Source organism: Mustelus asterias, unplaced genomic scaffold (genome assembly GCF_964213995.1).
Source record: "Mustelus asterias unplaced genomic scaffold, sMusAst1.hap1.1 HAP1_SCAFFOLD_4808, whole genome shotgun sequence".
Lineage (NCBI taxonomy): Eukaryota > Metazoa > Chordata > Chondrichthyes > Carcharhiniformes > Triakidae > Mustelus > Mustelus asterias.
The window spans coordinates 1-12,292 of NW_027594751.1; the positions used below are offsets into that span (position 1 = coordinate 1).

Genomic DNA, 12,292 nt, shown 5'->3' on the forward strand with positions numbered 1-12,292 from the left:
TACCCATCGTACCCATGTAACTGTCTAAACGCTTTTTAAAAGACAAAATTGTACCCGCCTCTACTACTGCCTCTGGCAGCTCGTTCCAGACACTCACCACCCTCTGTGTGAAAAAAATGCCCCTCTGGACCCTTTTGTATCTCTCCCTTCAAACCTATGCCCTCTAGTTTTAGACTCCCCGACCTTTGGGAAAAGATATTGACTATCTAGCTGATCTATGCCACTCATTATTTTATAGACCTCTATAAGATCACCCCTCAGCCTCCTATGCTCCAGAGAAAAAAGTCCCAGTCTATCCAGCCTCTCCTTATAACTCAAACCATCAAGTCCCGGTAACATCCTAGTAAATCTTTTCTGCACTCTTTCTAGTTTAATAATATCCTTTCTATAATAGGGTGCCCAGAACTGCACACAGTATTCCAAGTGGGGCCTTACCAATGTCTTGTACAACTTCAACAAGACGTCCCAACTCCTGTATTCAATGTTCTGACCGATGAAACCAAGCATGCCGAATGCCTTCTTCACCACTCTGTCCACCTGTGACTCCACTTTCAAGGAGTTATGAATATGTTCCCCTAGATCTCTTTGTTCTGTAACTCTCCCCAACGCCCGACCATTAACTGAGTAAGTCCTGCCCCTGGATCAGTCTACCAAAATGCATCACCTCGCATTTTTCTCGGGGTGGTGTCCACAGAGGGGCTTTGACGGCTCCATCCCTTTCTGGGAAGGGGTGGCCCACCGACCTGGCTCCCCGTCACGAAGGACCGGCGTCCGAAGAAGGCTTTCCGAGACTGGTTCTGCCGTGTCGCAGTTCCCGCCGCACTCATTCGCTCGCCCACGCACACGGAATATCGCTACACCCACCCTCCCCGCAACACACACACACACACTCCACACACGGACAAAAATGCCGCGAGATTTCCAAGTTGTGAAGGAAAATTTCCCAAGTCAAAGATTGACGAGAGGTATCCTGAGAGAGGGAAGGGGGAGAGAGAGAGAGAGAGGGGACAGCGATGAGATTAGCAAGCAAGGACAATGTTTAACACAGCAGAATTTGCGGATCATACTAAGGTTTTCTTTAAGTTTTTATTTATTCCTCTCACAAGTCGGCTTACGTTAACACTGCGATGGAGTTACTGTGAAAATCCCCTGGTCGCTACACCCCGGCGCCTGTTCGAGAGGGAGGGAGAGAGACGGGGGGGGAGACGGAGAGCAGGAGGGAGAGAGATAGGGTGAGACGGAGAGATGGAAAGCAGGAGGAAGACAGAGAGAGATTCAGGGAGAGACAGAGAGGGAGAGGGCGGGCGAGAGGGAGAGAAAGAGAGAGACAGACAGAGGGAGAGAGAGACAGAGGGAGGGAGAGAGAGAGAGAGACAGAGGGAGAGAGAGAGACAGAGGGAGAGAGAGAGAGAGGAGAGAGAGAGAGAGAGAGACAGAGGGAGGGAGAGAGAGAGACAGACAGAGGGAGGGAGAGAGAGAGACAGACAGAGGGAGGGAGAGAGAGAGACAGAGGGAGGGAGAGAGAGAGACAGACAGAGGGAGAGAGAGAGACAGACAGAGAGAGAGAGACAGAGGGGGAGAGAGAGAGACAGAGGGAGGGAGAGAGAGAGAGAGACAGAGGGAGAGAGAGACAGAGGGAGAGAGAGACAGACAGAGGGAGAGAGAGAGAGACAGACAGAGGGAGAGAGAGAGACAGACAGAGGGAGAGAGAGAGACAGACAGGGAGAGAGAGAGAGACAGACAGAGGGAGAGAGAGAGAGAGACGGGGAGAGAGAGAGAGAGACGGAGACAGGGAGAGAGAGAGAGGCGGAGACAGGGAGAGAGAGAGAGACGGGGAGAGAGAGAGTGACGGAGACAGGGAGAGAGAGAGAGAGAGACGGGGAGAAAGAGAGAGTGACGGAGACGGGGAGAGAGAGCGAGAGACGGGGAGAGAGAGAGAGTGACGGAGACGGGGAGAGAGAGAGCGAGAGACGGGGAGAGAGAGAGAGAGAGATGGGGAGAGAGAGAAACGGGGAGAGAGAGAGTGACGGAGACGGGGAGAGAGAGAGAGACGGAGACGGGAGAGAGAGAGAGAGACGGAGACGGGAGAGAGAGAGAGAGAGACGGAGATGGGAGAGAGAGAGAGAGAGACGGAGACGGGAGAGAGAGAGAGAGAGAGAGACGGGGAGCGAGAGAGAGAGAGACGGGGAGCGAGAGAGAGAGAGAGACGGGGAGCGAGAGAGAGAGAGACGGGGAGCGAGAGAGAGAGAGACGGGGAGCGAGAGAGAGAGAGACGGGGAGCGAGAGAGAGAGAGACGGGGAGCGAGAGAGAGAGAGAGACGGGGAGCGAGAGAGAGAGACGGGGAGCGAGAGAGAGAGACGGGGAGCGAGAGAGAGAGACGGGGAGCGAGAGAGAGAGAGACGGAGACGGGGAGAGAGAGCGAGCGAGAGACGGGGAGAGAGAGCGAGAGACGGGGAGAGAGAGCGAGAGAAGGGGAGAGAGAGAGAGAGACGGAGACGGGGAGAGAGAGCGAGCGAGAGACAGGGAGAGAGCGAGAGACGGGGAGAGAGAGCGAGAGACGGGGAGAGAGAGAGAGAGACGGAGACGGGGAGAGAGAGCGAGAGACTGGGAGAGAGAGAGACGGGGACGGGGAGAGAGAGCGAGAGACGGGGAGAGAGAGCGAGAGATGGGGAGAGAGAGCGAGACGGGGAGCGAGAGAGACGGGGAGCGAGAGAGAGAGACGGGGAGCGAGAGAGAGAGACGGGGAGCGAGAGAGAGAGACGGGGAGCGAGAGAGAGAGACGGGGAGCGAGAGAGAGAGACGGGGAGCGAGAGAGAGAGAGACGGGGAGCGAGAGAGAGAGACGGGGAGCGAGAGAGAGAGACGGGGAGCGAGAGAGAGAGACGGGGAGCGAGAGTGAGAGACGGGGAGCGAGAGTGAGAGACGGGGAGCGAGAGTGAGAGACGGGGAGCGAGAGAGAGAGACGGGGAGAGAGAGTGAGAGACGGGGAGAGAGAGTGAGAGACGGGGAGAGAGAGTGAGAGACGGGGAGAGAGAGTGAGAGACGGGGAGAGAGAGTGAGAGACGGGGAGAGAGAGTGAGAGACGGGGAGAGAGAGTGAGAGACGGGGAGAGAGAGTGAGAGACGGGGAGAGAGAGTGAGAGACGGGGAGAGAGAGTGAGAGACGGGGAGAGAGAGTGAGAGACGGGGAGAGAGAGTGAGAGACGGGGAGAGAGAGTGAGAGACGGGGAGTGAGTGAGAGACGGGGAGAGAGAGTGAGAGACGGGGAGAGAGAGTGAGAGACGGGGAGAGAGAGTGAGAGACGGGGAGAGAGAGTGAGAGACGGGGAGAGAGAGTGAGAGACGGGGAGAGAGAGTGAGAGGCGGAGACGGGGAGAGAGAGTGAGAGACGGGGAGAGAGAGCGAGAGACGGGGAGAGAGAGCGAGAGACGGAGACGGGGAGAGAGAGCGAGAGACGGAGACGGGGAGAGAGAGCGAGAGACGGGGACGGGGAGAGAGAGCAAGAGACGGGGACGGGGAGAGAGAGCGAGAGACGGGGACGGGGAGAGAGAGAGAGCGAGAGACGGGGAGAGAGAGCGAGAGACGGGGAGAGAGAGCGAGAGAAGGGGAGAGAGAGAGAGAGACGGAGACGGGGAGAGAGAGCGAGCGAGAGACAGGGAGAGAGCGAGAGACGGGGAGAGAGAGCGAGGGACGGGGAGAGAGAGAGAGAGACGGAGACGGGGAGAGACGCAGAGAGAGAGAGACGGGGACGGGGAGAGAGAGCGAGAGACGGGGAGAGAGAGCGAGAGACGGGGAGAGAGAGCGAGACGGGGAGCGAGAGAGACGGGGAGCGAGAGAGAGAGACGGGGAGCGAGAGAGAGAGACGGGGAGCGAGAGAGAGAGACGGGGAGCGAGAGAGAGAGACGGGGAGCGAGAGAGAGAGACGGGGAGCGAGAGAGAGAGAGACGGGGAGCGAGAGAGAGAGACGGGGAGCGTGAGAGAGAGACGGGGAGCGAGAGAGAGAGACGGGGAGCGAGAGTGAGAGACGGGGAGCGAGAGTGAGAGACGGGGAGCGAGAGAGAGAGACGGGGAGAGAGAGTGAGAGACGGGGAGAGAGAGTGAGAGACGGGGAGAGAGAGTGAGAGACGGGGAGAGAGAGTGAGAGACGGGGAGAGAGAGTGAGAGACGGGGAGAGAGAGTGAGAGACGGGGAGAGAGAGTGAGAGACGGGGAGAGAGAGTGAGAGACGGGGAGAGAGAGTGAGAGACGGGGAGAGAGAGTGAGAGACGGGGAGAGAGAGTGAGAGACGGGGAGAGAGAGTGAGAGACGGGGAGTGAGTGAGAGACGGGGAGAGAGAGTGAGAGACGGGGAGAGAGAGTGAGAGACGGGGAGAGAGAGTGAGAGACGGGGAGAGAGAGTGAGAGGCGGAGACGGGGAGAGAGAGTGAGAGACGGGGAGAGAGAGCGAGAGACGGGGAGAGAGAGCGAGAGACGGAGACGGGGAGAGAGAGCGAGAGACGGGGAGAGAGAGCGAGAGACGGGGACGGGGAGAGAGAGCGAGAGACGGGGACGGGGAGAGAGAGCGAGAGACGGGGACGGGGAGAGAGAGAGAGCGAGAGACGGGGAGAGAGAGAGAGAGACGGAGACGGGGAGAGAGAGTGAGAGACGGGGAGAGAGAGTGAGAGACGGGGAGAGAGAGCGAGAGACGGGGAGAGAGAGCGAGAGACGGGGAGAGAGACGGAGACGGGGAGAGAGATGGAGAGCGAGAGGGAGAGCGTGAGAGAGATGGAGAGCGGGAAAGAGAGATGGGGAGCGAGAGGGAGAAGGAGAGAGAGAGAGCGCGAGCGAGAGAGAGAGAGACGGAGACGGGGAGAGAGAGCGAGAGACGGGAACGGGGAGAGAGAGAGAGCGAGAGACGGGGAGAGAGAGACGGAGACGGGGAGAGAGAGTGAGAGACGGGGAGAGAGAGTGAGAGACGGGGAGAGAGAGTGAGAGACGGGGAGAGAGAGTGAGAGACGGGGAGAGAGAGCAAGAGACGGGGAGAGAGAGAGAGAGAGACGGAGACGGGGAGAGAGATGGAGGGCGAGAGGGAGAGCGTGAGAGAGATGGAGAGCGGGAAAGAGAGATGGGGAGCGAGAGGGAGAAGGAGAGAGAGAGAGCGCGAGCGAGAGAGAGAGAGACGGAGACGGGGAGAGAGAGCGAGAGACGGGGACGGGGAGAGAGAGAGAGCGAGAGACGGGGAGAGAGAGAGAGAGACGGAGACGGGGAGAGAGAGTGAGAGACGGGGAGAGAGAGTGAGAGACGGGGAGAGAGAGCGAGAGACGGGGAGAGAGAGAGAGAGACGGAGACGGGGAGAGAGATGGAGAGGGAGAGCGTGAGAGAGATGGAGAGCGGGAAAGAGAGATGGGGAGCGAGAGGGAGAAGGAGAGAGAGAGAGCGCGAGCGAGAGAGAGAGAGACGGAGACGGGGAGAGAGAGCGAGAGACGGGGAGAGAGAGACGGAGACGGGGAGAGAGAGTGAGAGACGGGGAGAGAGAGTGAGAGGCGGAGACGGGGAGAGAGAGTGAGAGACGGGGAGAGAGAGCGAGAGACGGGGACGGGGAGAGAGAGCGAGAGACGGGGACGGGGAGAGAGCGAGAGACGGGGACGGGGAGAGAGAGCAAGAGACGGGGACGGGGAGAGAGAGCGAGAGATGGGGACGGGGAGAGAGAGCGAGAGACGGGGACGGGGAGAGAGAGAGACGGAGACGGGGAGAGAGAGCGAGAGACGGGGAGAGAGAGAGAGAGACGGAGACGGGGAGAGAGAGTGAGAGACGGGGAGAGAGAGTGAGAGACGGGGAGAGAGAGTGAGAGACGGGGAGAGAGAGCGAGAGACGGGGAGAGAGAGCGAGAGACGGGGAGAGAGATGGAGAGCGTGAGAGAGATGGAGAGCGGGAAAGAGAGATGGGGAGCGAGAGGGAGAAGGAGAGAGAGAGAGCGCGAGGGAGAGAGAGAGAGACGGAGACGGGGAGAGAGAGCGAGAGACGGGGAGAGAGAGAGAGAGACGGAGACGGGGAGAGAGAGTGAGAGACGGGGAGAGAGAGTGAGAGACGGGGAGAGAGAGTGAGAGACGGGGAGAGAGAGTGAGAGACGGGGAGAGAGAGTGAGAGACGGGGAGAGAGAGTGAGAGACGGGGAGAGAGAGTGAGAGACGGGGAGAGAGAGCGAGAGACGGGGACGGGGAGAGAGAGCGAGAGACGGGGAGAGAGAGCGAGAGACGGGGAGAGAGAGCGAGAGACGGGGACGGGGAGAGAGAGCGAGAGACGGGGACGGGGAGAGAGAGCGAGAGACGGAGACGGGGAGAGAGAGCGAGAGACGGGGAGAGAGAGCGAGAGACGGGGACGGGGAGAGAGAGAGAGCGAGAGACGGGGAGAGAGAGAGAGAGACGGAGACGGGGAGAGAGAGTGAGAGACGGGGAGAGAGAGTGAGAGACGGGGAGAGAGAGTGAGAGACGGAGACGGGGAGAGAGAGTGAGAGACGGGGAGAGAGACGGAGACGGGGAGAGAGAGTGAGAGACGGGGAGAGAAGGGGAGAGAGAGTGAGAGACGGGGAGAGAGAGCGAGAGACGGGGAGAGAGAGCGAGAGACGGGGAGAGAGAGCAAGAGACGGGGAGAGAGAGCGAGAGACGGGGAGAGAGAGCGAGAGACGGGGAGAGAGAGCGAGAGACGGGGAGAGAGAGCGAGAGACGGGGAGAGAGAGCGAGAGACGGGGAGAGAGAGCGAGAGACGGGGAGAGAGAGCGAGAGACGGGGAGAGAGAGCGAGAGACGGGGAGAGAGAGAGAGACGGAGACGGGGAGAGAGATGGAGAGCGAGAGGGAGAGCGTGAGAGAGATGGAGAGCGGCAAAGAGAGATGGGGAGCGAGAGGGAGAAGGAGAGAGAGAGAGCGCGAGCGAGAGAGAGAGAGACGGAGACGGGGAGAGAGAGCGAGAGACGGGGAGAGAGAGAGAGAGAGACGGAGACGGGGAGAGAGAGTGAGAGACGGGGAGAGAGAGCGAGAGGCGGAGACGGGGAGAGAGAGTGAGAGACGGGGAGAGAGAGCGAGAGACAGGGAGAGAGAGCGAGAGACGGAGACGGGGAGAGAGAGCGAGAGACGGGGACGGGGAGAGAGAGCGAGAGACGGGGACGGGGAGAGAGAGAGCGAGAGACGGGGAGAGAGAGCGAGAGACGGGGAGAGAGAGAGAGAGACGGAGACGGGGAGAGAGAGTGAGAGACGGGGAGAGAGAGTGAGAGACGGGGAGAGAGAGTGAGAGACGGGGAGAGAGAGTGAGAGACGGGGAGAGAGAGTGAGAGACGGGGAGAGAGAGTGAGAGACGGGGAGAGAGAGTGAGAGACGGGGAGAGAGAGTGAGAGACGGGGAGAGAGAGCGAGAGACGGGGACGGGGAGAGAGAGCGAGAGACGGGGACGGGGAGAGAGAGCGAGAGACGGGGACGGGGAGAGAGAGCGAGAGACGGGGACGGGGAGAGAGAGCGAGAGACGGGGACGGGGAGAGAGAGCGAGAGACGGGGACGGGGAGAGAGAGCGAGAGACGGGGACGGGGAGAGAGAGAGACGGAGACGGGGAGAGAGAGTGAGAGACGGGGACGGGGAGAGAGAGCGAGAGACGGGGAGAGAGAGACGGAGACGGGGAGAGAGAGTGAGAGACGGGGAGAGAGAGTGAGAGACGGGGAGAGAGAGCGAGAGACGGGGAGAGAGAGCGAGAGACGGGGAGAGAGATGGAGAGCGAGAGGGAGAGCGTGAGAGAGATTGAGAGCGGGAAAGAGAGATGGGGAGCGAGAGGGAGAAGGAGAGAGAGAGAGCGCGAGCGAGAGAGAGAGAGACGGAGACGGGGAGAGAGAGCGAGAGACGGGGAGAGAGAGAGAGAGACGGAGACGGGGAGAGAGAGTGAGAGACGGGGAGAGAGAGTGAGAGACGGGGAGAGAGAGTGAGAGACGGGGAGAGAGAGCGAGAGACGGGGACGGGGAGAGAGAGCGAGAGACGGGGAGAGAGAGCGAGAGACGGGGAGAGAGAGCGAGAGACGGGGACGGGGAGAGAGAGCGAGAGACGGGGACGGGGAGAGAGAGCGAGAGACGGAGACGGGGAGAGAGAGCGAGAGACGGGGAGAGAGAGAGAGAGACGGAGACGGGGAGAGAGAGTGAGAGACGGGGAGAGAGAGTGAGAGACGGGGAGAGAGAGTGAGAGACGGGGAGAGAGAGTGAGAGACGGGGAGAGAGAGCGAGAGACGGGGAGAGAGAGCGAGAGACGGGGAGAGAGAGTGAGAGACGGGGAGAGAGAGTGAGAGACGGGGAGAGTGAGCGAGAGACGGGGAGAGAGAGAGAGAGACGGAGACGGGGAGAGAGATGGAGAGCGAGAGGGAGAGCGTGAGAGAGATGGAGAGCGGGAAAGAGAGATGGGGAGCGAGAGAGAGAGCGAGAGAGAGGGAGACGGGGAGAGAGAGCGAGAGACGGGGAGAGAGAGAGAGAGACGGAGACGGGGAGAGAGAGTGAGAGACGGGGAGAGAGAGCGAGAGGCGGAGACGGGGAGAGAGAGCGAGAGACGGGGAGAGAGAGCGAGAGACGGAGACGGGGAGAGAGAGCGAGAGACGGGGACGGGGAGAGAGAGCGAGAGATGGGGACGGGGAGAGAGCGAGAGACGGGGACGGGGAGAGAGAGCGAGAGACGGAGACGGGGAGAGAGAGAGACGGAGACGGGGAGAGAGAGTGAGAGACGGGGAGAGAGAGTGAGAGACGGGGAGAGAGAGCGAGAGACGGGGAGAGAGAGAGAGACGGAGACGGGGAGAGAGATGGAGAGCGAGAGGGAGAGCGTGAGAGAGATGGAGAGCGGGAAAGAGAGATCGGGAGCGAGAGGGAGAAGGAGAGAGAGAGAGCGCGGGCGAGAGAGAGAGAGAGAGGGGATTGGGGGGAGGGTGTTTCCTTACCGGTTGCGTTGGAATCTCGCGGCCTTGCCCGCCAGAGCCCGGCTCTCCGCCAGGCCGTTGGGTGAGGTGGGCTCAGAATCCAGCGACCCTGCTCGGCCCGCCTGCTGGTGGCTGAAGAAATCCCCAATTCCCCTCCGGCTGGGGCCGGGGTGTCCCGTCAAGGCTTGGCAGCTCTCCTCCGTCAGTGTTCCCTGGCTCCTGGTGACCTCACGCCCCCGGCACCAATTCCTGTCCCAGCTGTGTGGCACAGAGAGAGAGGTGTCAGGTTCCAGGCGCCGCCCTACGTGGTCGAACAGCCGCGCGTGGCTGGCAACTCACCAAAACTTGAGGATGAGGCTGATTGCCCCCAGAACGATCAGTGCCGATATCGCCACCGTCACGTAGAGTTGCGGGTCAGTCCCTGAGGACAGAGAGAGAGAGGTCGGCAACTGGGGCATCGTAGAGGCAGCTCTGTATTACAGTCCGTATTACAGTCTGTATTACAGTCTGTATTACAGTCTGCATTACAGTCTGTACATCTGTATTACAGTCATAGTCTCCGCCCTGGCAAATATCCCACGTAATTCCTTCCCAACCACCTGTCCTGCTGCCTTCAGGGTTCAACGGACATTCACCCTACTCCTCGGGTCCTTTCTCCTAGCATCCCAGTGATCGAGTCATCGAGTTTTACAGCATGGAAACGGGCCCATGCCGCCCCCTTTGTTTTTTAAACCACTAAGCTGGTCCCAATTGCCCGCATTTGGCCCATATCCCTCTATACCCATCTTACCCATGTAACTGTCCAAAAGCTTTTTAAAAGACAACATTGTCCCCGCCTCTACTACTGCCTCTGGCAGCTCGTTCCAGACACTCACCACCCTCTGTGTGAAAATTGCCCCTCTGGACCTTTTTGAATCTCTCCCGTCTCACCTTAAACCTACACCCTCTAGTTTTAGACTCCCCTACCTTTGGGAAAAGCTGTTGACTATCTAGCTGATCTGTGCCCCTCATTATTTTATAGACCTCTATAAGGTCACCCCTCAGCCTCCTACGCTCCAGAGAAAAAACTCCCAGTCTATCCAGCCTCTCCTTATATCTCAAATCATCAAGTCCCGGTAGCATCCCAGTAAATCTTTTCTGCGCTCTTTCTAGTTTAATGATATCCTTTCTATAATAGGGTGACCAGAACTGTACACAGTATTCCAAGTGTGGCCTCACCAATGTCTTGTCAAACTTCAACAAGACGTCCCAACTCCTGGATTCAATATTCTATTGTACCTGAGGGGGTGGCGTGCTCGATGCTGACACTAGGTATAAAGTGGGGAGGGGGTTACACTGTCAGGGTAATGTAGAGGGAGCTCTGTATTGTACCTGTCTCTGGGAATGCTCGATGCTGACACTGGGTATAAAGTGGGGAGGGGGTTACACTGTCAGGGTAATGTAGAGGGAGCTCTGTATTGTACCTGTCTCTGGGAGAGCTCGATGCTGACACTGGGTATAAAGTGGGGAGGGGGGGTTACACTGTCAGGGTGATGTAGAGGGAGCTCTGTATTGTACCTGTCTCTGGGAGAGCTCGATGCTGACACTGGATATAAAGTGGGGAGGGGGTTACACTGTCAGGGTGATGTAGAGGGAGCTCTGTATTGCACCTGTCTCTGGGAGTGCTCGATGCTGACACTGGGTATAAAGTGGGGAGGGGGTTACACTGTCAGGGTGATGTAGAGGGAGCTCTGTATTGTACCTGTCTCTGGGAGTGCTCGATGCTGACACTGGGTATAAAGTGGGGAGGGGGGGTTACACTGTCAGGGTAATGTAGAGGGAGCTCTGTATTGTACCTGTCTCTGGGAGTGCTCGATGCTGACACTGGGTATAAAGTGGGGAGGGGGGGTTACACTGTCAGGGTGATGTAGAGGGAGCTCTGTATTGTACCTGTCTCTGGGAGTGCTCGATGCTGACACTGGGTATAAAGTGGGGAGGGGGGTTACACTGTCAGGGTGATGTAGAGGGAGCTCTGTATTGTCCCTGTCTCTGGGAGTGCTCGATGTTGTTGCAGTTGTAGTCTGTGGGTGCAGGTGGACAGTTGGGGGTGAGGTGTTGCTCCTGTGGTATGTGGGAGCTGGTGGACAGTTGGGGGTGAGGTGTTGCTCCTGTGGTATGTGGGAGCTGGTGGACAGTTGGGGGTGAGGTGTTGCTCCTGTAGTATGTGGGAGCTGGTGGACAGTTGGGGGTGAGGTGTTGCAGCTGTTGTATGTGGGAGCTGGTGGACAGTTGGGGATCAGGTGTTGCTCCTGTAGTATGTGGGAACTGGTGGACAGTTGGGGGTGAGGTGTTGCTCCTGTAGTATGTGGGAGCTGGGGGACAGTTGGGGGTGAGGTGTTGCTCCTGTAGTATGTGGGAGCTGGTGGACAGTTGGGGGTGAGGTGTTGCAGCTGTTGTATGTGGGAGCTGGTGGACAGTTGGGGGTGTGGTGTTGCTCCTGTAGTATGTGGGAGCTGGTGGACAGTTGGGGGTGAGGTGTTGCAGCTGTTGTATGTGGGAGCTGGTGGACAGTTGGGGGTGAGGTGTTGCGGCTGTAGTATGTGGGAGCTGGTGGACAGTTGGGGGTGAGGTGTTGCTCCTGTAGTATGTGGGCGCTGGTGGACAGTTGGGGATGAGGTGTTGCTCCTGCAGTATGTGGGCGCTGGTGGACAGTTGGCGGTGAGGTGTTCCTCCTGCAGTACGTGGGAACTGATGGACAGTTGGGAGAGACTCGCGCGGGGTGATCATATTCTCCCTGTGTCAGAGAGGGAGCTCTCGATGACAAAGCGGAGTGTACCTACCCTGTGTAGATCTGTCAAACAACGAGGGTCCGATGGTGGCTGGTGTCTCGCCGTGGTTAAACCAGTCGGGGTCCCGCCGCGTGCCGCCTCTGCCTGGGGTGCTCTGGAGTGGGTGGGGGGAGCGTGGCACCCCCTCGATGGCCGTGGTCTCCGTCCCGATCTCCTCTCCCGCAGTTGGCCCCCAGACGATGGCCCAGGGGTACATCGAGGAGCCTGGCGCCCTCTCCGTGTTGGCGGGGGTGGAGGACTCCATGCCCACGTAGCCCCGCACTGCCTGCCGCCTCCCCCGGCGGCCCCTTTGCCCCTCGCTCCCGCCCTGGCCTCCCCCCGCTGCCAGGCACGCCCCCAGGAGGAGCCAGAGCAGTCGGGGTGCCGCCCCGTGGCCTGGGGTCCTGGAAGAGACAGAAGGAAGTGCGCTTCAGAGTGTGATGGTCGGGGGGGTAGATTTCGTCAAATCGCGAAGCATTCTGCAGTCGAATAGCGGGGAGTGCAGGAGCTGCCGCTGGCGTTGCGGGAGCGGAGGGGAGGATGGGAACACAGCAGGGTGCCAGCGCGCGTGCGCGAGAATT

The 12,292-nt window shown here is 59.6% G+C and overlaps 1 protein-coding gene across 1 annotated transcript; it reads right to left on the reverse strand.

The window, feature by feature from the left end:
* Positions 1 to 59: 59 nt before the first annotated feature.
* Positions 60 to 12,006, reverse strand: pianp (PILR alpha associated neural protein). Its single transcript, XM_078208922.1, has 4 exons — positions 11,724 to 12,006; positions 9,244 to 9,325; positions 8,926 to 9,162; positions 60 to 970 (listed from the first exon to the last, which is right to left on the reverse strand). The coding sequence occupies exons 1-4, from the start codon at positions 11,974 to 11,976 to the stop codon at positions 949 to 951; spliced, it is 594 nt and encodes a 197-aa protein (XP_078065048.1). The 5' UTR covers positions 11,977 to 12,006; the 3' UTR covers positions 60 to 948.
* Positions 12,007 to 12,292: the final 286 nt, after the last annotated feature.

Coding starts and splice junctions, on each gene's coding strand:
- pianp (XM_078208922.1), bottom strand. CDS start 11,976: ATGGAGTCCTCCACCCCCGCCAACACGGAGAGGGCGCCAGGCTCCTCG. Junction 9,163..9,243: donor AGCCTCATCCTCAAGTTTTG/GTGAGTTGCCAG, acceptor TGTGCCACACAG/CTGGGACAGGAATTGGTGCC. Junction 971..8,925: donor GCGAGATTCCAACGCAACCG/GTAAGGAAACAC, acceptor TCCCTCTCTCAG/GATACCTCTCGTCAATCTTT.